The sequence below is a fragment of the Perca flavescens genome, chromosome 5 (genome assembly GCF_004354835.1).
Source record: "Perca flavescens isolate YP-PL-M2 chromosome 5, PFLA_1.0, whole genome shotgun sequence".
NCBI lineage: Eukaryota > Metazoa > Chordata > Actinopteri > Perciformes > Percidae > Perca > Perca flavescens.
In genome coordinates this window covers 23,578,438-23,599,318 of record NC_041335.1, presented here as the reverse complement: position 1 = coordinate 23,599,318, position 20,881 = coordinate 23,578,438, and the positions used below count along the sequence as shown (strand labels likewise).

The following is a 20,881-nucleotide window of genomic DNA, read 5'->3' as shown; positions in this document are numbered from 1 at the left end:
CACACAGATGGCTGAGCAGGCAGTGTGGTTGATTGAGAAATGTTACCCGTACTTCCTCAAGTCAGGGCCTCATTCAGTGTCTGACCGAATTACTGTTTTCATTCAATTCAAATAGTCCAGTCTCTGTCATCCATATTAGTGCAATTTAGAAGTGATTTAGTCAATTTTATTTACTCCACTCTTCACTCTTCACTTCCAGACTTTAGGTTTTCCAAAAGCTATACTTAAATTATGCACTTACAGTGCTTTTGCTGTTGATTCAACTGACTGTTTTTCCACCAATTGAATGGTTACAAATTGTCCTTTGACTGAACTGCGCCCGTCCTTATCTGTTAAGATACTCTATGACTGGTTGATTGCCAGAGATTCTTTCCAGGCCGATGTAATCCAATTTGGGCTGTTTAAGATGGAGCACGGATAGATCCAGGGTTCGAATCCGACCTGTGACAATTTCCTGCATGTCTTCCCCCTCTCTCTCCCCTTTCTCACCTAGCTGTCCTGTCAAAAATTAAAGGTGGAAAAGCCCCCAAAAAAATAATACTCCGACTGTTTTGCCAGTTCCATCTTTAGTGCTCCAGTTCTTGCACAAAACTCTACATTATCTTGATTTGCCTCTAATCACGTTTCCATATCTCTCCTTTGTTTGTCTCTTAATTATCTTTTTTTCTTCATCCTTTCTAAACCGTCCATCCCTCCACTCTTGTCCCCAAATCAACCCCTTGACCCCCACCTCCTCTCTAACCATCCATTTTTCTTTTCCTCTTCCTTTTTCTGTCTCTTTTCAACCTTCTTTTTCTCGCAGCAGTGATTCTCACCCGGTCTGGTTACTGCAATGAATGGTAACACTATCCATCCAGCCAACACCACAACAGCAGGAGGATGTCCAGGCGTGGCAGCACCCCCAAGAGGCTGGAGGGAATTCTGTGAGCTGCACGCCATCGCCACAGCCCGGCAGCTGGCCGGACACTACTCGAGCTTCGCCAGAGAGCGGCCACAACATGACGTGCTCCCACCTGAGACCTTCTCCAAGCAGTTCACTGAACTCTTCCAGCAGCACTTTTGCTGCGAGGTCAACAAAGATGGCACTCCGCTCAGCCAGAACACATGCTCCACCGCTACCGGTAGTGCGTCCTCCACCACTTCAGTGGCTCCTACCCCTCCATCACAGGCTGTGATTGGTCGATTGCGGATCACATCTTTGTCTGGGGTGCAGGACTATCGGGAAGCGGGCCGGCCAAGTGGAGGAGCTGCTCTGTTTACTGTGGTGTCACCAAAAGTGGAGCCAGTGGTGCTGAGTAGGGAACAGGAGCAGCCGCTGGGATGTGCGGCAGGAAACCCGGTGGTGCTCAGAAGGTCGACTCGTAGCATCGGCAGCGGCTCGCTGCTGATTCGTAGCCGTAGCAACGAGGAGATCTCTGTCACGGATCGTCGTCAGGTATCTGAACTGTACTCCTCTGACTCCTCAACCTCCAACTCTGCACACGCTGAGGTCACACATTTCTCCGTCAGCCAAATTCGGCAGACAGTAAGACGGCTTCTCAAGAAACGGCCCAGCCCCCCCTCATCCCAGGACCTGTCTCCTAGCAACCCCACCAACAACAACAACAATCCCCAAAATAATGGCAACCGAGTGGGTGGGATTTCCTCCACAAATGAGGGAGTGTCATCCTCCTCCTCTTCCTCCTGTATGAACTCTGAACCCACTCCCCCAGCCTCTTCACACATGTCTGTGGCCGGAGTAGCCTCTCACTTCCTGGGTCGTTTGCGTTTGTTACGCAGCGGAAGCATGAGGCAGAGGAGGTCAGAGGTGAGCGGCTGCTGTAAAGAGGGCCAACTGAGGTACTTGCTGGTTGATGACACTATCTCAGACACTCAGCCCCGCTGGCAACGCTGCAACCTGCTGGTCAGGAGGATCAGGGACGCTCAAGTTGGAGGAGGAGGAGGAGGAGGAGGAGGAAGAGGAGGAGGAGGAGGAGGAGGAGGAGGAGGAGGAGAGAGGTACCAGTTGGAGCTCTATGATCCTCCAAAGGTAGAAACATTTGCTCATGCTTACACACATATTTTTTTTAAACCAAGTATTGGCTGACAACATTATGGTTGTAACGGTGGTCTTGCAGTGTGTGTGTGTGTGTGTGTGTGTGTGTGTGTGTGTGTGTGTGTGTGTGTGTGTGTGTGTGTGTGTGTGTGTGTGTGTGTGTGTGTGTGTGTGTGTGTGTGTGTGTGTGTGTGTGTGTGTGTGTGTGTGTGTGTGTGTGTGTGTGTGTGTGTGTGTGTGTGTGTGTGTGTACTACCGGTCAAAAGTTTGGGGTCACTTAAAGACTTAGAAATTTCCATTCCACTCCATTACAGATAGAATACCAGCTGAGATCAGTTGCATTGTTTTTTGTTTTTTTAGGGCAGCAGTTTTCAGATTACATTTTTTGCTTACATAATTGCAAAAGGGTTCTCCAAAGTTTTCACAGTTAGCCTTTTAAAATGATATCAGATTAGTAAACCGAATGTGCCTTTGGAACATTGGATGAATGGTTGCTGATAATGGGCAATGTAGATATTGCATTAAAGATCAGCCACTTCTTTCTACAACAGTCAGGAACACTTGCAATTATGTAAGCACATAATGTAATCTGAAAACTGCTACCCTGATTAAAAAAACAATGCAACTGATCTCAGCTGGTCAGCTTTTGTCTGTAATGGAGTGGAATGGAAATTTCTAAGTGACCCCATATATATATATATATATATATATATATATATATATATATATATATATATATATATATATATATATATGATTCACCACACTTTAAAATTCACACTACAATCCACACATTCAATGATTTCCATAGTCTCATGTAGTCTTTACTGCCACTCCAAACGAGATGTGATGACTTATAAATGGTGTCTATAAAAGCTCAACAGCCCATTGGTTACCCAGGAAGGTGAGAGGAAGTTGCATACATGTAAATATTCCATTTGTAAATATGCTACAATAGTTAAAACCACATTTGCGGTCTGTCTTCAAATTTATTTTTGTAGTAACATTAGTAGCATTAGCAGTTGGCTGCACATGCTATCATATTCTTAGTATTTGGAATAATTGATCAAGTGTTTTATAACAAAATGATATTTGCTTTATTGGTATTATATGGATTTCAGTCTTAGCCTGTATATTGCAGTGCAGCAACAATGTTTTGCCCTTGAAGTGGCTGCAGTATTTCTTCAGATTTTTCAGTATTGAAATTAAGTCAAAGTTGGTTCCTATGTGGAGACACATAATCATGTTTCAGTGTACCAATTTGTGATTTAGTACTGATTTACTTACAAAGTAAATCTAAAACCATACATTTGTACTATATTTACAACATTTAATTATTTGTATCTTATCATTGGCATTTATTTTAGCTGTAGCATATGTATGTAACTGCAGGTATGTATCATATAATCAATGGCTTACAATTCCCCGGTAACAGCAGATGCATGCATAGGACTGTGTATCACAAGATTGAGTTTCTGCAGTTCTTGCAATTGTTTGTTGGGCTTCTTCTGAGAAATCTGCACACCACTGAAACATTTAACAGCTGGCAGATTCCTCAGCTTGTGTTTCATATCTGTGCAAGTCTGTAGATCTGTTTGTGTTCATCAATACAATGGAAACACACAGAAGCCTTTAAAGAGCTGGTTAATGTCAGTTTGCCAGGCTGTGACACAAATGCATGTACATACTTTACATTAACACAAACACACAAACACACACACACACACACACACACACACACACACAAAAGTAATTTCCTGTTTCCAGCTGTTTTAGTCACAGGGGTTCCCCCCTTCTTTTTCAAATCATCTCTTTTCTCTGTTTTATTTTCATAAATGATATTTTGCTACATCTAAGAAGCTCCTTTTGGTGTACAGTTTACCACATGAAAGTACAAGACCAAAGCTGTGATGACATTTAGCTTTGTCTTACAAAACTGTGTTTTTTTAATGGTTTTCATCACATCTTTGCCTTCAGTGATTGTTTTTGTTTTTTAACTGCAGCTACAGAGTGTGCTGTGATGTTGAGCAGGCTTTGGTGTTAAATAAGCTAAAGAAGCCAAAGAGTGATGTTACTAGTCTGGTCACAGCTTAGACTAATGAACGCTCATCAGAGCATCACGTCTGTTCATGCTTTGCATGCAGAATAGCAGTGTCGCTGTTAAAACTCCATCATTTATTTCTTACTGATAACCTTTTAAGATGGAATAAGAGATAGTTTGCCCTTTAACCTAAATAAGTTTGAGGAAATTTGTATGAGTTAAAATAGATTAAATCTGTCTGTGCCTCGCTGATTACTGTCACACAATTCTTTATAATACTCTAATTTTCATGCGTTAATTAAGCACAGCATTTGCCCAGTGTGGCATTTTTGGGCTCAATTATCTCAAAGAATCTGCAATATTCATGTGTTCTTTTACTCTTTTGGTGAGTAGATATGCCTCCTACACTATTTCCTGTTTGTTTGGGGTTTGCTTCAGCCGTCAACTTTTCTACTTGGAACTTCAACATTAACTCAACAATCAGAAAATGTGAAATTGTCACATTTAAAATACATTTGTTTGGGTAACTTGTTTTTTTCAAGTTTCAAGAAAGATCACCTTGCCCTCCACTGTCCTTGCTTGACAGCTCATCACAGCACAGCAGGATGTCTTTTTTTCTTCTTCTTATATGCATGCTTGGCTCCCCACATGAGACCTCACGGCATAAAACCCTGCAATATTTCCAGATGGGGCCAGCTGCAAGGATGCATGTGCTTGCACACCCAGTCCCCCAAGATCCCCAAACCAGTAATCAGAGTGGCTAAGTTGACTGCTGTCTTAGCTGCCGCCATCTACAGTATGAGACAGCAGAGTTCGGTCTCTTCAGGGTGTGTGAAAGTGTGTATTTTGGCTCAAACACAGGTCAATGAAAAAGACGTTCAATGCCTGTGTGTGTCGAGTGTGTGTATATATATATGTGCTTGTAGCGTTTTATATTTAGCAGCCCTCATCTCCTCAGCCAGCTGCAGCCCTAACCATGTGTGTGAGGTAAGTCAGTTGATGATAGAACGTGTGCGTGATCAGAATGGAAAGGCATTGGCAGGATTTTCCTGGCTGATTGCAATACTGCTTTACTTAACCAACTGCATTGTGTGTGTGTGTGTGTGTGTGTGTGTGTGTGTGTGTGTGTGTGTGTGTGTGTGTGTGTGTGTGTGTGTGTGTGTGTGTGTGTGTGTGTGTGTGTGTGTGTGTGTGTGTGTGTGTGTGTGTGTGTGTGTGTGTGTGTGTGTGTGTGTGTGTGTTATCTATCAAATTAAAGCACGTGTTCACACCCTAAAACACATACAATGTAGGGGTTGTTGAGTTATATATTGTGTTGTTACGGTTTCTTTTTTGTGGAGGTAAATTGGGGTTTCACACATCTGTGGGCTCTTTCTGTGACTGCCTATACGCTGCACGCATACAGTATCTTGGCTGCACTGAAGATAATAAACCATGGGTAGTGTTCATATGTATTTTTTCTGTGTGAGAAACAGCAGTAATATCAGTGAGCTAATTTTGCACAAAAGAGGAAGCTGCATGGAAACTGATAATACAGTCAAGGCGCAGTTCCCTGTCGGGGGCAAAAGTGGAGCCAGTTTTTTGATGCAATACTAATATCAGTCTTAACACAGTTTTAAACTGCTTAAATCACATAACCTGGGGAGGTGAAAGCATTCCAGAATGCCCCAAACTACATCTTCCTTCTGTGTCACAAGACAGACGACAAAACACATTTAGGGAAAACTGCTCCCATGTACAGTATTTTTTTCATCCGTGTGTGTGTGTGTGTGAATGACTGTATTTGTCTTCTCCAGGATTTTCTTTTGTCAACAAATCAGTAAAAATGATATCACAATTGTTTGCTTACTATAAAAAAGGCAGGAGAAATAACCACACTACTGACAACTGTGAAAATGTCATTACAGTTTTTTCAGGTTTTAACTGAAGGCAAAACTACTGTAAAACAAAATCAAACTTTGTGAAAGGCTACAGCTTTAATTTATGAGAATGCCATCTCTTTTATGCTTCTTTATTTGCTGTGGAAATATGATTACTAAACAGACACTTGATAGTTGACACTTTATAGTGTTGTCTTGTGTTCAAAAATGGCCCAAGTTTAAAGTTATGAAATGGTAAAGTGAGTGATGTTATAGTGAGATAGGATAATTTTAGCATTCCTAGATTTTGCACCAAAAAAGTTAATTGAATATATTAAAATAATCCTAATCGAATTTGTTACTAATTGGATGAAAATTATCCTACAGTTATTTCCCATCACAATCTACTTATTGCGCTCATGCATATGATCCATTTGTTTTGCTGTGGCAATTAATAAGATAACATAAGAAGTCTTTATTAATCCAGGATAATAGAAATTCAGGGATAATTTGAGACTTAAAATTGTCCACTAGCAGAGGATGGAGTCGATTCAACCTTTGCCAGTTATATAAGCAGGTTTGAGGTCTTTATTTTTTTGTTTTGCAGATGGAATGACAAAATAGCCAAGGCGATGTAATACTTGTTTTATAGCAGAAGTGAATCTTGTCATGTCAGCTGAAATGAGCAGAAGTCTCCATGATGTCCTCAGTGTTGTCTGAGACTTTAAACTTAAGGTCTTTATCTTGTCTCGGCCTTTAAAGCACCCATGTTATGCTCATTTTCAGGTTCCTAATTGTATTTTGAGTTTGTACCAGAATAGGTTTAAATGGTTTAATTTTCAAAAAACACCATATTTTTGTTGTACTACACATTGCTGCAGCTCCTCTTTTCACCCTGTGTGTTGAGCTCTCTGTTTTAGCTACAGAGTGAGGCATCACACTTCTATCCCATCTCTGTTGGAAGTCGCACATGCGCAGTAGCTAGTTAAGGACTACTAGCTAGCTAGCGAACGAGGTGGCTAACTGCTAACGCCACTGCTAGCGGTTAGCCACCTTGTTCTCAATGCAACGCAAAACACTGCTACAAAACACAAGTTCACCCTAATCTACAAAAGAAATTGTTTAGAACTACTTACATGTCCCTCGTCTGCAGGTATTCCACGCAAAGTTGGAAGTGCGCCCTCGTTTAGAAGAAGTCTCCCGGCTAATCCTGCCTTGTACTGACTGAAGTTGGAGAAACAGCTAGCTGATGTGGTATTAGCTAAAAGTGGTTAGCACACACCAAATGTTTGGGCCGATGACGTAGATAGCCCTGCCGATTTTGAACAGCTCACCCGGAGACTGAAGGCAGGATACATTCAGAAACCCGTATCTCACTCAAAACAGCATGGGTTTTTCCACGTTTGTATGCATGTGGAAGCACCAGAGTGCTTTTTCATAATATGGGCACTTTAAAGTTTGGCCTCAAGTATCTCCATGAAGACAAACTTACACTAAACAATTAACATTCCTGTTATGGTGTTATGTTATTTTAGATAATTTAAAGCTTAGAAGAAAGCGAATGTGTGTGTCATTTGTTCTGGTATATCGCTTACTTTCTTAGTATCTTAATTTGCAGTTTTCGTCGAGTCTTGGAGTTATCTCATCATAACCATCCTCAGCTTTGACTTTCTCTTAACCAAGGTAGTTGTTTCTACAACACCAAGCCCTACTTTTCCTTTCATCTGACGTACGGTAGTCAAGGTTACAGACAAGGCTAGCATCTTGCCAGGAAAATCGTGGTATTCTGTCTTCCAGTCAGTTCCCACAGACTGCTGCAGGCTGATGGCAGATATGTTTCCTCAGACCTCCTGTAGACTTCATCTTAATCACACCCCTCTTGTTTGTGTGTGTGTGTGTGTGTGTGTGTGTGTGTGTGTGTGTGTGTGTGTGTGTGTGTGTGTGTGTGTGTGTGTGTGTGTGTGTGTGTGTGTGTGTGTGTGTGTGTGTGTGTGTGTGTGTGTGTGTAAGCCTTAATCTGTCCCACATGGTTTCATTTCATGCTTGTGTGTAAATGTGCCTACAACTATGTATCATGTTGCTCTTTGTCCTCTGTCTGTATGTTTGTGCTCTCTCACACTTAATTTATATATGTTGACATCTATAGTGGTCAAAGCTTTGTCTTCGCTTTTCTCTCTCATCAGGGTCATCTAACACTTTTATCTTGAGCCTTCAGTAAAATGAAAATAGAAGGATTTCCAGAAATAGGCCTTCTTAAAAAGCCAAATGTGGCATTATGTCTCATTTAATGGAGTCGCAAAACGCATTTAAATATATGTTATTGTGCATTCTTGTATTTACATTTTTTTTTCACGTTCTTCTCTTTGTATCTCCGCTGTGATTTCTCTCTCTCTCTCTCTCTCTCTCTCACTCACTCACTCACTCACTCACTCACTGGTAATAAGAGGAGTTTGCAAGATCAGTGGAAAATACTTTTCCAACAACCAGACTCTGCTGTCCATCTGTTCTGTGTTACTTGTAGTACTTCAGTCTCTCATATGGCAACATGCAGCGTTAATTTGGCTCTTGTTGCATACCACAACTAAAGGTCTGACATATGGGCCCCAGTCAGCTGAACCAGAAACAGAATGAAACCAACCAAGAGAGACACAGGAAACACAACAGTAGAAGACAGACTGAAATTTAGGTAGACGAGCCAGCGAAGAGGACAGACGGAGCGAGATCTAGATGTCTGTAGGTCCGTGGCAAGTTCTCAAGTGTTTATTATTTTTGTAACTCAAGGTATGCAAAATTCTTACAAAACATGTGAGAGGTCTTAAAAGTAGAAGAAGAGTCCCACACAGGGTACAAAATCAGCACCATCCATCCGCCAAATGCATGTGGTTGGTAGATTTGCTTCACTGATCAGCCCAAAAAAAAAACAATGGTAATCTATTGAGTGGCTGGTAAAATGTGAACATTCACTAGCTGTTGGGCTGGTAGACACAAAATTAAATTTCACACACTGGTCCCACACTTAGTTGGCTATTTATTTAAGTGCCCAGCCCACATGGACTTACAAGGTGCCAAAAAAGTACAGTCACAGTAGTGATATATTTGTCAGACATGAACATAACATCTCACGTTACATTGCAAACAAAGAACTTTGTCTCTTGTCTCAGGCTCTATAAATCAAATCAACGACACAAAATGTTCCCTTCCTTAAACTCAAGTTTTTTTTATATAATGATTCATCTAGAGGATCCGACCTGAAATGAATGACATTTTTTAAAAAGAATATCCCCTAAATCATCACGATAATGAGCAATAAATCATGAAAAGGACTCTGTCTTCAGTCCCACCTAAATAACAAATTTCTCTTTAGAGAGACCAGCAAACCGGAGTATAACTATGCTATGAGATTTTGGACTTTTGGCCAAATTCTGCTTCACACAAGGCTTTATGCTGTAGTTGTTTTTCATTGAACATGTTCTACTGTTTTAGCTGTTAAGGTTATTTACTGTAGGATAAAGTTAGCCTAAAATGTTAGGCTCAGTTAACCCAAGTCAAATCAATCAAAATACACATTTTTTTCACTTCAAATCATGCATTTTGAAATGTCTGCCTCTATAGTTTCTGCTGCTATGATTGAGGTGCGTCAAATTTGATCGGTGCTGCTTAAAGTACTGAAAAAATGACATTCAAAATGTAAGTACCTCTGGATAATTTGCAGATGTCACTGTGCAGAGTTTTCATTGGGACTTTTTCGCCGAAAGACAATAGTTGGCTGGTACATGTATTTAGAGCAGAGATTATCTCTTCAGAGAGAGACAAGACTTTAGTTTCATTTTACATCATAACCGTATTTGTATCTCACCCACAAAGTAAAATCTTTTCCTATTTCCAGGGATTGAGTTTCATGAAACATAGAAACTAAGTGACTTGACCGAGTCATGTAGTGAATGTAGATATGTGCATGGGTGCACATGCATGCTTGTGTATGGTGTGCTCACCACATGTATATATGATGTGAATATCATGTAACAAATCAATTTGTTCTAACCAGACAGATTGTAAAACGTTGATAGATGGTGAAGCGTGAGAGTAGATGTTCTCTCTCTGTTTTTCTTCTTTGGTTCATCAAAAATAGATTACTTGAAGGTTCTGCTTTTGTAGTTTCTCTCTGCTGACCTGCCTGAACTTGTCCCCCGTCTCTTCATGTTGCCTATCAGGTCTTTATCTGTCCAATCCACAGAGACCTGAGGGGAAAAAAGCCTCTGGAAGTCAGCCTTCCAGTTGGCTCGGAGTTTGGTAATCCCTTTGAAAACAATATGTCTGTTTGGTTGGCATAATGTTGTTGGTTTGAAATAAAATGATAGCCCACTGTCACTGAACCCTTTACTTAAATCTGTCCTGATGAAACTGAGGTCTGCAGGGTTGCATGGGATTCTTGATTTTCTTACAGTCGTGTGAAACTGCCGTGGAAGTTATTAGAGCCGTAGTTATGCACAGAATAAGGCAGCAACTAACAGCTACTTTGATGATCAATTTCTTAATAAATATTATTATTGTAATAATAATAATAATACTTTAAGTAAAAAAAATAAACTGCCTGTTTTGTAGACTTACCCATTTGGTCTTTGGGAAGTACGTGAGGTGGTCGGACAAAAGCAGCCAAAAGAATTGCATATACAAGTGTATACAAAGAGAGCATTTTTAATAAAGTACACACACTTTGGAAGCTTGAATCAATAAGCAGAATCTGGGTCAATAAAACCTTGAAAGATATTTAGTCTCGGTGATCAGAAATGTGTAATATTGCCACAGCAGGTGGTTTCTAAAAACCAGGACGAGACAGGACAGAAGTGTTTTTGCTAGTTTCTGTATTTTTCATCAAAAATATTCATAATTTTACTTTGTGGTAAACTTAAGAGTATTGGAAAATAGGAGTGCTCTTTAAAGATGATTAAACTTTTTGTTGGTGGATTGGACACTGGCCACTGTGCATAGAGATTCAGGCTACATTCCACCTTATTTAGTATATAATTTAGCATTTTGCTTCTTAATTAAAAGTCCTCACACACCACACTTTAGTGAAAGGTTTAAGGGATTAAGACAAAGTCAGCAGTAATGACTCTTGTCAGGAATACAGTGAGTCATAAAAAGATCCTACCAAGTTAAAACCCACAAATTTCCAAGGAAGGCACTTGGTGTAAATATAACTAAGGGCTTCAAAGAATTGCAACCTCTGATATGTTGTAGACTACATACAGTAGATCACTAGATACTATTCTTTTTCTTCTACTTGTTGGTGTTATGTCCTTTTATATAATTTGAGATATGATTCATGGGGAGATTTGTGATTCAAAAGCGCATATTGTGGGCAGAATCCGCAAGTTTATAGACCAGATCTATTTCAGTGACCATGTTTACATGAACCACGGGCTTGCCCACGTTGTTCTCAGTAGACGAAAAGTGCTGAACTTGACTATGGATATTGGAACATTTTAAGGAACTGAACCCGACTGACATACCGTCTGTGGATGAGACCACCAGAACGCTCTTTGTGAAGTCCCTGTGTTATTCATAACCTCCGTAGTGGTCTACATATTTTTTTAGAGAAAGGGGACCAATTATCAGGTTATGACACTGTATAGCCTTTCAAGGAAAGCTTTTTTTTCAGCCAGGATGTCTGAGAGAAGGCTCTACAACTCAACATTAATTCATTCTGTAGCATCCAGTGCAAGCTGGAGAGGTTTTTAGCTGAGTGTGAACCCATGATATCCTTCTCCTTTTGAGTTGGGAGTGCATTGCTGTCCCAAGTAAGCATGTTTAAATGTCGTGGGTGTTGTTCATGAGTAAGGGTCAGGTTGAGCAGGAAATTGACAAGCAGATTCATGCAGTGTTGAGTTCACATAGCAGAATTCGGCTTCCTTTGCAGAATATGCTGGAGGGAAAACACATCCCACTTGGCCTGGGAACGCCTCAGGAGCCCCCAAAAAGAGCTGGAGGATGTGGCCGGGGAGACGCAGTAAGGGCTACCTTGCATAGCTTGCTGCCTCTGCAACGTCAACATTTTATACATGTCTGCAAAACTGGGGTTGTGCCAAGCCAAGATGCAGAGAACAACAAAGCTCACAGAGGATACTGTTTACTACAGCTGGCATCTGTTGCTTTTGTTTATATTTATTTGGATTCAGTTTAAAGGAGGCAGAAAGGAGGCTTCTCATACAGAGTAGAGAGCGTGTGTGTGTTTGTGTGTGTGTGTGTGTGTGTGTGTGTGTGTGTGTGTGTGTGTGTGTGTGTGTGTTAGTGTGACACAAATCTATAGAAACATCTAAAGGAAGTAGAGTGGTTAGAGTCATGTGGTCAAGATGTTTGTCAGATCTCTCGCTCTCTCTTTCTAGTTCTGTCTCTTTTTGCAGAAGAGGTTGTCATGCTGTCTTTCTTTGCGTCTCTGCCTGCATTGATGAAGACTGTTTTAATACATAGTTTTCATTTGGTGATTAATCATAGTTAATTATCCTGCATTTGAAATGTGTGCGTTTTCTCCCCGTCACATGGTGACACTAGTGTGTGTGTGTGTGTGTGTGTGTGTGTGTGTGTGTGTGTGTGTGTGTGTGTGTGTGTCCTAAAACCACAGTGCCAGTGCACATGACCTTGCTGAGTTGCATGTGGAAAGCCCCCAAAGCAAAGCTGTGCAACACCCTCACCCAACAGTTTTCTCTTAACTTCTATTCTTCTTATTCATCATTACCAATACACACACACACACACACACACACACACACCTGCAAACACTATTATGCACAGCATCATTATGTCATGGTTCAAGTAAGTGTAATTGTAGTTGGATAAAGTATGTGAAGTACTCCTTTTTATTTACATTATCAAAAGATGTTTGTCATGTAAACACCTGTAGCACACATAGTTCAACTTGGGACTCTTTAATAATGACCATATTTTTCAGCGCATGGCACTCTGCTTGGAAGTGCTTGCTTAAGGTTTTCCACTCTTAAGACTGTCCATAGATCAACCCAACAGTATTTACTCTCAGTTGCCAATTTATTAAGAACATTATAACTCTCATGAATGTAGGATTTATTGGAGTGCTTTTGTATTGAATTGAAATAGGTGTACCTAATAAACTGGCTATTTTACAATTTTATATCTATGCTTTACTCTGTCTCAGAGCCAGACTTTCTGGGTACCTCAGAATAAATTATAAGTATTAAAACTGTACAAATACCAGATTTAGATAGACATTAAGATGAAGGTTTTTTTTTTAATATAATGTGCTTGTCTGGTTGCCCTGTGGTGGTTGTGGGGTCTTCATTTGCTTATGATTTATGCTCTGCTGTTGGTGCTTCTGTAAAAAGAAACCGTTATAGTCCACTTTAATTGCAGTATTTGCAAAATGATGACCAAAAGAGTAAACCACATCAGCATCATGACATAAAGATCAGGTTTTAGGTTTTACACGAAGGAAAACTAGTGTGATGTGACGTAACAAGGACAGCGTGTCTTCAGCCATTAGTCAGAAACAGGAATATTAATCTTTGATCATTATTGGAATATTGCTTTTTCTTATTGTAAACAAATATTAGCCCAAATCTAAATTAATTATTTTTCATTCATTTTTAATTTATCTTATCGCTTATCTGGGTCCAAGTCAAATTCAATGATTATTTACAAAGATGTTGGTCGTCAATTGACAGGCAATTTATATGCAACTATATTGATAATTTGCGAATCATTTGAATCAAAATGCTAAAGATTTTTTGGATCCAGCTTCTAAAATGTGACACGTTGCTGTTTTTTTGTTGATAATGACTTTGTTTTGTTGGTAATGACAGTAAATTCAATATCTTAAAGTTTTGGTCTGTTAGTTGGACAGAAGAAGCCGATTTAAGACATCACCAGGGCCTCTGAGAAACTGTGAATGTTGTTTTTTTCATTTCATCGAATTAACGATGAAACAATCGGCATTATTGGCGGATTAATGGATAATGAAAATAATCATTAGATGCAGCCTTAAAGGTCCCATGGCATGAAAATTTCATTTTAGGAGTTTTTTTTTAACATTAATATGAGTTCCCCCAGCCTGCCTATGGTCCCCCAGTGGCTAGAAATGGCGATAGGTGTAAACCGAGCCCTGGGTATCCTGCTCTGCCAATGAAAGCTCAGATGGGCCGATCTGGAATATTTCTCCTTATGAGGTCATAAGGAGCAAGGTTACCTCCCCTTTCTCTGCTTTGCCCACCCAGAGAATTTGGCCCACCCATGAGAGAGAGACATCATGGCTTTCAAATGAGCAAAGTGGCAGTTGATCAAGGCCACATACCCCCCTCCCCCCCCTCCTCCTCCTCAATAGCTACAGACACAGAAATGGCACATACTAAGGAAAGCTCATTGTGGGACTTGCTCTATTGGCTGTAATTCTGCACGAAGGCTGAATTTTGGGAAAGAGACTTCAGATACAGTATTAGGGGACCACTAAGGTCTATATAAAAGCATCCAAAGAGCACCATGTCATGGGACCTTTAAAGGTGCACTATGAGTTCCTGCATGATGTTACTTCTGTTGATGTTCCAAGTAAATACAACAAAACCTCCCCCTATGTTTCCATAACTCATGAACGCGCATGGAAATGGAAAGTGGATTTGTGCTACACTAACCAAGGGGGTAAGCTTCACTTCAGAACTCGAACCTCCTATAGCGCCATTTTGATGCTACAACAATATCACCTCCCGTGCGCGTCGGAGTGTAAATATCTGTGAATGATTATCTGATGAGCAGGTGGCACCTTGTACGGCAGCCTCGGCCACAGTGTATGAATGTGTCTGAATGGTGAATGTTTCCTGTACAATGTTAAAGCGCTTTGAGTAGTTGTTGAGACTAGAAAAGCGCTATATAAGAACAGTCCATTTACATTTAATGTTAACTAGCATTTTAGTTAGCCTGTGCCCATGTTATCTCCTTACATATGCTCTCCGTCTCTGTTAGATTGGGAACAGGGCTCCACACTAACTTTTTGCCTTGGTTGCACTGGTGCGCCTAACGTTTTTTATTTAGGTGCACCAGCACAAAATTTAGGTGCACCCAAATTTTTCCTTGCATCGCCGTAACGCTGAATGGCGATACACGATATAAGTTTTTAAGTCAAAGCCACTTTTCACAAGCTCTTTTATTAAAACAGATTGTGATTAAAATAAAAATCAAAGACAGGGTTTTCTTTACCAGTTTGAAAATATACAGCTGCAACACATGTAAATGAAAGTTATCTAAAATAAATAGCCTAGGATATATATAAAAAAATATATATCCGAGAAAGCTCCTTCATAAGCTTTCAACAACAATAACAGACTGATTAAAAGAGAAAGAGGACGCCCGGATAGCTCAGTTGGTAAATATAGAGGTTTGACTCCGACCTGCGGCCCTTTCCTACATGTCATCCCGGTCTGTGTACTTGGCGGCCAACGGATTTTCGTTTTGAAAGGAAAAAAACAAAAACGAAAAACGGCCAGTTTCCCAATTACCATTAGTAAATAGGAAAACAAAAAACGGAAAACAACCTATTATTCGTTTTTTGTTTTGATATTAAAAAACGGAAAACGAAAAACTATCTTGTTATCCGATTTTCTTTGATGTGTTTGTAGATGGAACTTGGAAATTAAATTATGTGTATAAATCTTATTCCTCATTCATTTTCTTCGTGACCCGGAAGCGATCGTAGGTAGTAAGCGGCTGCATACCCAAAAATCATTTGGACATCAATGAGACCCATGAGACCATGGACAGTTTCCCTGCGTTCATGCCACCTCGGAATAACAGGCACTGCCCCCCTGGTTACGTTGTTTTTCCGACTGGCAGCGTTCACATGGTCGGGATGAGTGTTCTTCTTCTTCTGTTATATTGGAGGCCACAATAACAGAAGATTTTCTGCTGTTTTCTTATGCGAGCATCCGAACAGCACATCGCCAGGTGTTTGTTTGTGTTATCTGCAGGACAACGAACAGGAAAAGACACGGATAATGTGTTGTTCTTTTATACATGGGCCTATTTATGAATAATTTTAAACATATTATGTCTGTGTATAGAGGCATTTGTCCGCAATAAACAGTTTATTGTCATTAAAATATGTTCAGTAAACCAAAGTCGCCTCCATCAAACGTCAGTTGTCAACAACGCGTCACCAACTGGGAAACTCGGGTATCAAAATCCAGCCTGAGTTTCCCACCTCTGATTCCCACAGGACGTTACGTGAATGGTGACGTTTTCACTCGGAAAAACGTTTTTCCGATGTCCATGAGCGCACGGTTAGAATGATACGGGCGTAAAAATGTTTTTAGACGAATATGCTCGTTTTATATTAGAAAACCGAAAGAATGGGATGTATTGTGGGGATATAGCAGCTGCGTTGGGTTCACAGTTTGGAACGATACGGGGGGTTTCTGAGAGGAGTGTGCTGAGGTGGTGTGCTCGACAGGGACAGCGAAACACAAGTTGACTTTTATTATGAAGTGGTCAGCGCTGACTGCTCTAATTCATCAAAAATGAGTCTACACAACAAGACAAGTTCATTTTTATGAACTATGATCCAGCAGGCTCCGTCTTACACGCTATTACTCAACCAACTGAAGTTAGTTGCATTTAATAACTTCTGTGTGTTTCGCCGTGGCGGCTGCAGTAACAGAGAGTTACCAGCAGAAACACTGGTACTAATACAGGTTTCCCTCTCATACTTAACAATATACAGCTGTGTTAATAACAATTAAAACTGTAGACCAATGTCGGGAGTTTGGACCAGCGGCGCTGTGTCTCTCCATGTTGCCGTGTGTGAGTGAATGGGGGCGGGGCTGCGCGGAGGAGAGATCCAAACACAGGCACAGCTTTCCAGAAGGAATTGGTCATGTACCGCAACATTAAACCATATCGATAGAAACGACATCGCTTCGTTAGTGGAGAGGCAGCGGATGCAAAGACGTTAGGTGCACCGGTGTGACCTAGGAAAAATCTTAGTCGCACCCTTACAAATTTTGGTCGCATTTGCGACCAAATCGGTCGCACTCTCGAGCCCTGGGGAATGATTGAGATTTCTCTTGGCACAGCTACCAGAAGACTTTCAGACAGGTTGCTCACGTCACATTTACGTTGTCTCTCTCAGTTTGAGGCTGCGTAGTAACGCTCAGCGCTCACCGGAAAAGTGCTTCTAATATCCTTCATTGGTCTCCGTCCAGAGCAACGGGATCTGTTGGTCCATTGTCAGTACCCGATCCGTTCCACCTGCACAATCCGTTCTGCGCATGCGCAAGATGTTCACGCATACGCAGATGATAATATCGTTTTACGACCTGCCCGATCTGTTCCATGCTAGCCTCCACCCAAGCTAACGTTAGTTTAGCTAACAGCTATTTCGGCTAACCGCTAGCCGACAAATAACGCATGCGCAGAACGGATCGTGCAGGCAGAACGGACAGCTAGATTCAGTCTAAAATAACGTTAAGTCAAACATAATGGGAAAAGCAGGCTACAGCAAAATTAAGACTTTACAGTAACAATAAAGACAAGTATTGAGTGATTGTATTTTAAATGAGCACAAGTAAAGCAGAACTGACGTAACAGCTGTTATATATGTTAACGTTTATTTTGAAGTTTTATTTTGAGGGTCTTTTAAAAGTTTGCATGCTGTCTCAGCTAGCGGTTAGCCGAATTAGCTGTTAGCTAAACTAACGTTAGCTTAACTGTGGAGGCTGACTGATGGCAGACCGCTACAATCAGCTAGTGGTTAGCCAAATGAACTCTTAGCTAAAGTAACGTTAGCTTCCCGGTGGAGGCTAACGGCAGACCGCTATAATCACCTAGCGGTCCGCCCGAATTAGCTATTAGCTAAACTAACGTTAGCTTCCCGGTGGAGGCTAGTGTGGGAACAGATCAGGTAGTGTCGTAAATCATCGTACCACAGCGCATGTGCAGTTGGAACGGATCGGGTACTGACATCCATTCTTATATACTGTCTATGACACTAATGTAAAAACAAACAAGTGCCATTACGAGTTTGTTGGATGCACTTCAAAGCTAGCTGTTAGCTGCTAGTAACCTAGCTCAATAATAACTACCTTAGCCAGTACAACCAGTATAGTTACCACAACTTTGTAGGTTTGCTCTTATGGGATAACTTTGGAAAATAATTACTTTTTATTGGCACGAGGGCTCAAGTGTGCATGCATTTACAAAAACCAATCTTGACTTTACCTACCTGTCCAGTAAGAACTTAGCCACCTGTGCATCGGACTGGAAGCCCTTCTGCCAGCGGAGTTCTTGCCACCTTTTGGATCGATTCCCCATTGTAAATCTGAGTGTCTTTTCTTTGGTCGTGCCTCAGCCATTTTCCAAAATATATCAAATTGAGTCATAGGTCACAGCACCGTCCAGCTATCCAGCAGCTACTCTCCGATACAACTCAAGCTACTCAATCAACTCTGCTTACTGTCCCGACTGATTTTTCAGTCACACTTTGAGCAGTATGGCCGTGGTATTAGTATTCCATGGTATGTGGTATTAAAATGCTGTAAAAAAGTCACTGTCCTATACCCTACTCTCTCCTCTTCACTCCATGCTTTTCCTGAGTCACATCTCCAATTCTGCTTAGTTCCCTCCCGTGATGCTCTCCGGGCAAGTCCTTAGCCTGTTTTCCATTACAGGGCCAAACACAACTAGCATTTACTCATTATCTCTGCCTCTCAGTTTCCCCTCAAAAAAATTTATAATTTTGTTATGCTGCCAGCGGAGATGATTTGTGAATTGGGGCTGTAGCTTCTCACTAAGCAAACCGTGGCTTTTGATACTGCGTTATAAACATTTAGAGTTTTCTCTGGCCCTGGCAAGTCCCACTTGGCTCTGACTTCTTTGTGGAAAATGTTATCATGGCTAGATCTCCTTCCCTGTATAAACCTGGTTCTGGCTCAGTGGTACCAGGAACTGTTGTCATACAGGGCAAAATTGCACAGTAAGGTTTATTCAGAGACAATGGTGTGGCACAGGGGCAGAAGGGAAAGGAAGGAAAAGAGAACGTTTTTCTTCCCAACTTCTGGGCATGTCTCTCTGTCAGATGTGGGTTTTTGTTGTTTGGAAAATCAATCCCAGCTGATTTTGATTTTTATGTCTTTCTAGTGTTGGAGTAAGCCAGACCAATATATCAGCAGGCCCATATTATCATCCACTATTGAACTCTATAGAATATCAAAGAATAGTGACAACATGCCAAAAGTCCAAAACCCAAAGATTTTTGATTTACAATAATATCAGTTCATAGTTCATAGTCAATCGTCACATTTCACAGTTCTTCTCCATCCATATTAACCCGTCTGCCAACACATACTGTATCACCTGACCTTTCGCATACACTGGGCACATACATGCTGGTGTAAACAGAAAGCAGATTGTCTGACAATATGTATGTATAAATTGGAAATGCAAAACAAAACCTTGAAGAATAAACAACAATAGTGAAAAGTAAGACCAGGAATTTATTTGATTGGACCGACAATGAGGTGGAACTGTTACTAAAAGGTTTAGCTTTGAGAGAGAGAGAGAGAGAGAGAGAGAGAGAGAATGCAGGAAACCTCCACAGGTCAGACTCCAACCCTGGACCTTCTGCGTTGAGGCATAAACCCCTATATAAGTGCGCCTGTTCTACCAGCTGTGCTGACCCAGACACACAGCATAGCTTTTTGTGAATCGGTGGAAATAGTTAATCTCAGCTGCACACGTGCAAACAGTGTTCGTGTGTGCGTGCACGTTTCTGCTCACCACTACACACAATCACACATTTGTTTCTTAGTAAGATGATCTGGTTGTTTTCCATGATATTTCAGCTGCACTTTGATTAGCTTTTGTTTGGGTGGAGTAAGGTGTTACACTAATCACGAAATGTTTTGTTTTATCGATGGAGGAGTTGTAAATTATAAGCTAAGATTCAAATCAGAATCATTCTGGAGCAGTAGTCTAGTCATAGCCAAAAATCCAATAATTTATCACATTGACCTCGAAACATCTTGTCATCCGTATCAGCAGACATTTCTCCACAGAAATGTACTCTGTCCGTCTGAGAGTTTGGAAAATTTGGGGGCATTTTTTTTTTTTTTTCTGAAAACTATATCTCATGCTGCACTGCCATATTGTGTTTGGCTCACACTTGTGTTACCTCTCTAGTACAATGTGGGTGAATGCAGTGTTGTTTGTGGTGCCTAAAGCACTGAAAAAAAAGACTCTTAATTGCCAAAGAAACACGTCTTTCCAAAAACAATGTGCCGGTTACTCAAGATAATTCACAGACCCCGCTGCCAGTAGTTTCTAATGGGACTATTACTTTGCTAGAAAGCAGTCCCAATAAAAACAGTTCACATTTTTTAAATGGAAAGTAGTTCCAATGAAAACTGTTCACAGTCAGGTCTGCGGATTATCTTCGCTAACTGATACATATTTTCTGGAAGGAAATATTGCTGTTGAGCTTTTCAATGTTGTGAGCACCGCAAATGAAATAATTGAGCAGTGACAGAAGTCTCCGTGATAAATCTAAAATCGGAGGCAAAAATATCCAAAACAATCTGCATCAAGAGATGTCAAGAGGGTTAGGTGGGAAAATGTTTCTTTGTGACTTACGTGAGCTGGTTCTTTAAGCAGTATCTGTTCACATTCACACACATAGAAAGTGAATATTAGTATGCATACGTAATGCGTAATGTCTGAATGATCTCCCAATGTACTAACATCTATTGAAAGAAATATACACTCTGTTGCCAGTTAATCCAGCTAAAACAATTGCAGTCCAGCAATAAATCTTACCTTTATGAAGGTTATAATGTTCAGTTTTTGTTGAAACATTTTAAAATGGAGTTTATCAACTTTATGATCATTTTGGAGGATGTAGTTTGTGCTGCTTTTGAATGTGTTGCATAATACAGA

The 20,881-nt window shown here is 40.7% G+C and overlaps 1 protein-coding gene across 1 annotated transcript in view; it reads left to right on the top strand.

The window, feature by feature from the left end:
- The window catches only part of sh2b3 (SH2B adaptor protein 3), a 55,462-nt gene that overhangs the window by 13,967 nt on the left and 20,614 nt on the right, over nt 1–20,881 (top strand). Inside the window, exons 2-3 of the mRNA XM_028579152.1 lie at nt 806–1,939; nt 1,982–2,029. Of these exons, the coding sequence (XP_028434953.1) occupies nt 833–1,939; nt 1,982–2,029 (1,155 nt within the window). The 5' untranslated portion in view covers nt 806–832. The remainder of the gene's footprint in view (nt 1–805; nt 1,940–1,981; nt 2,030–20,881) is intronic.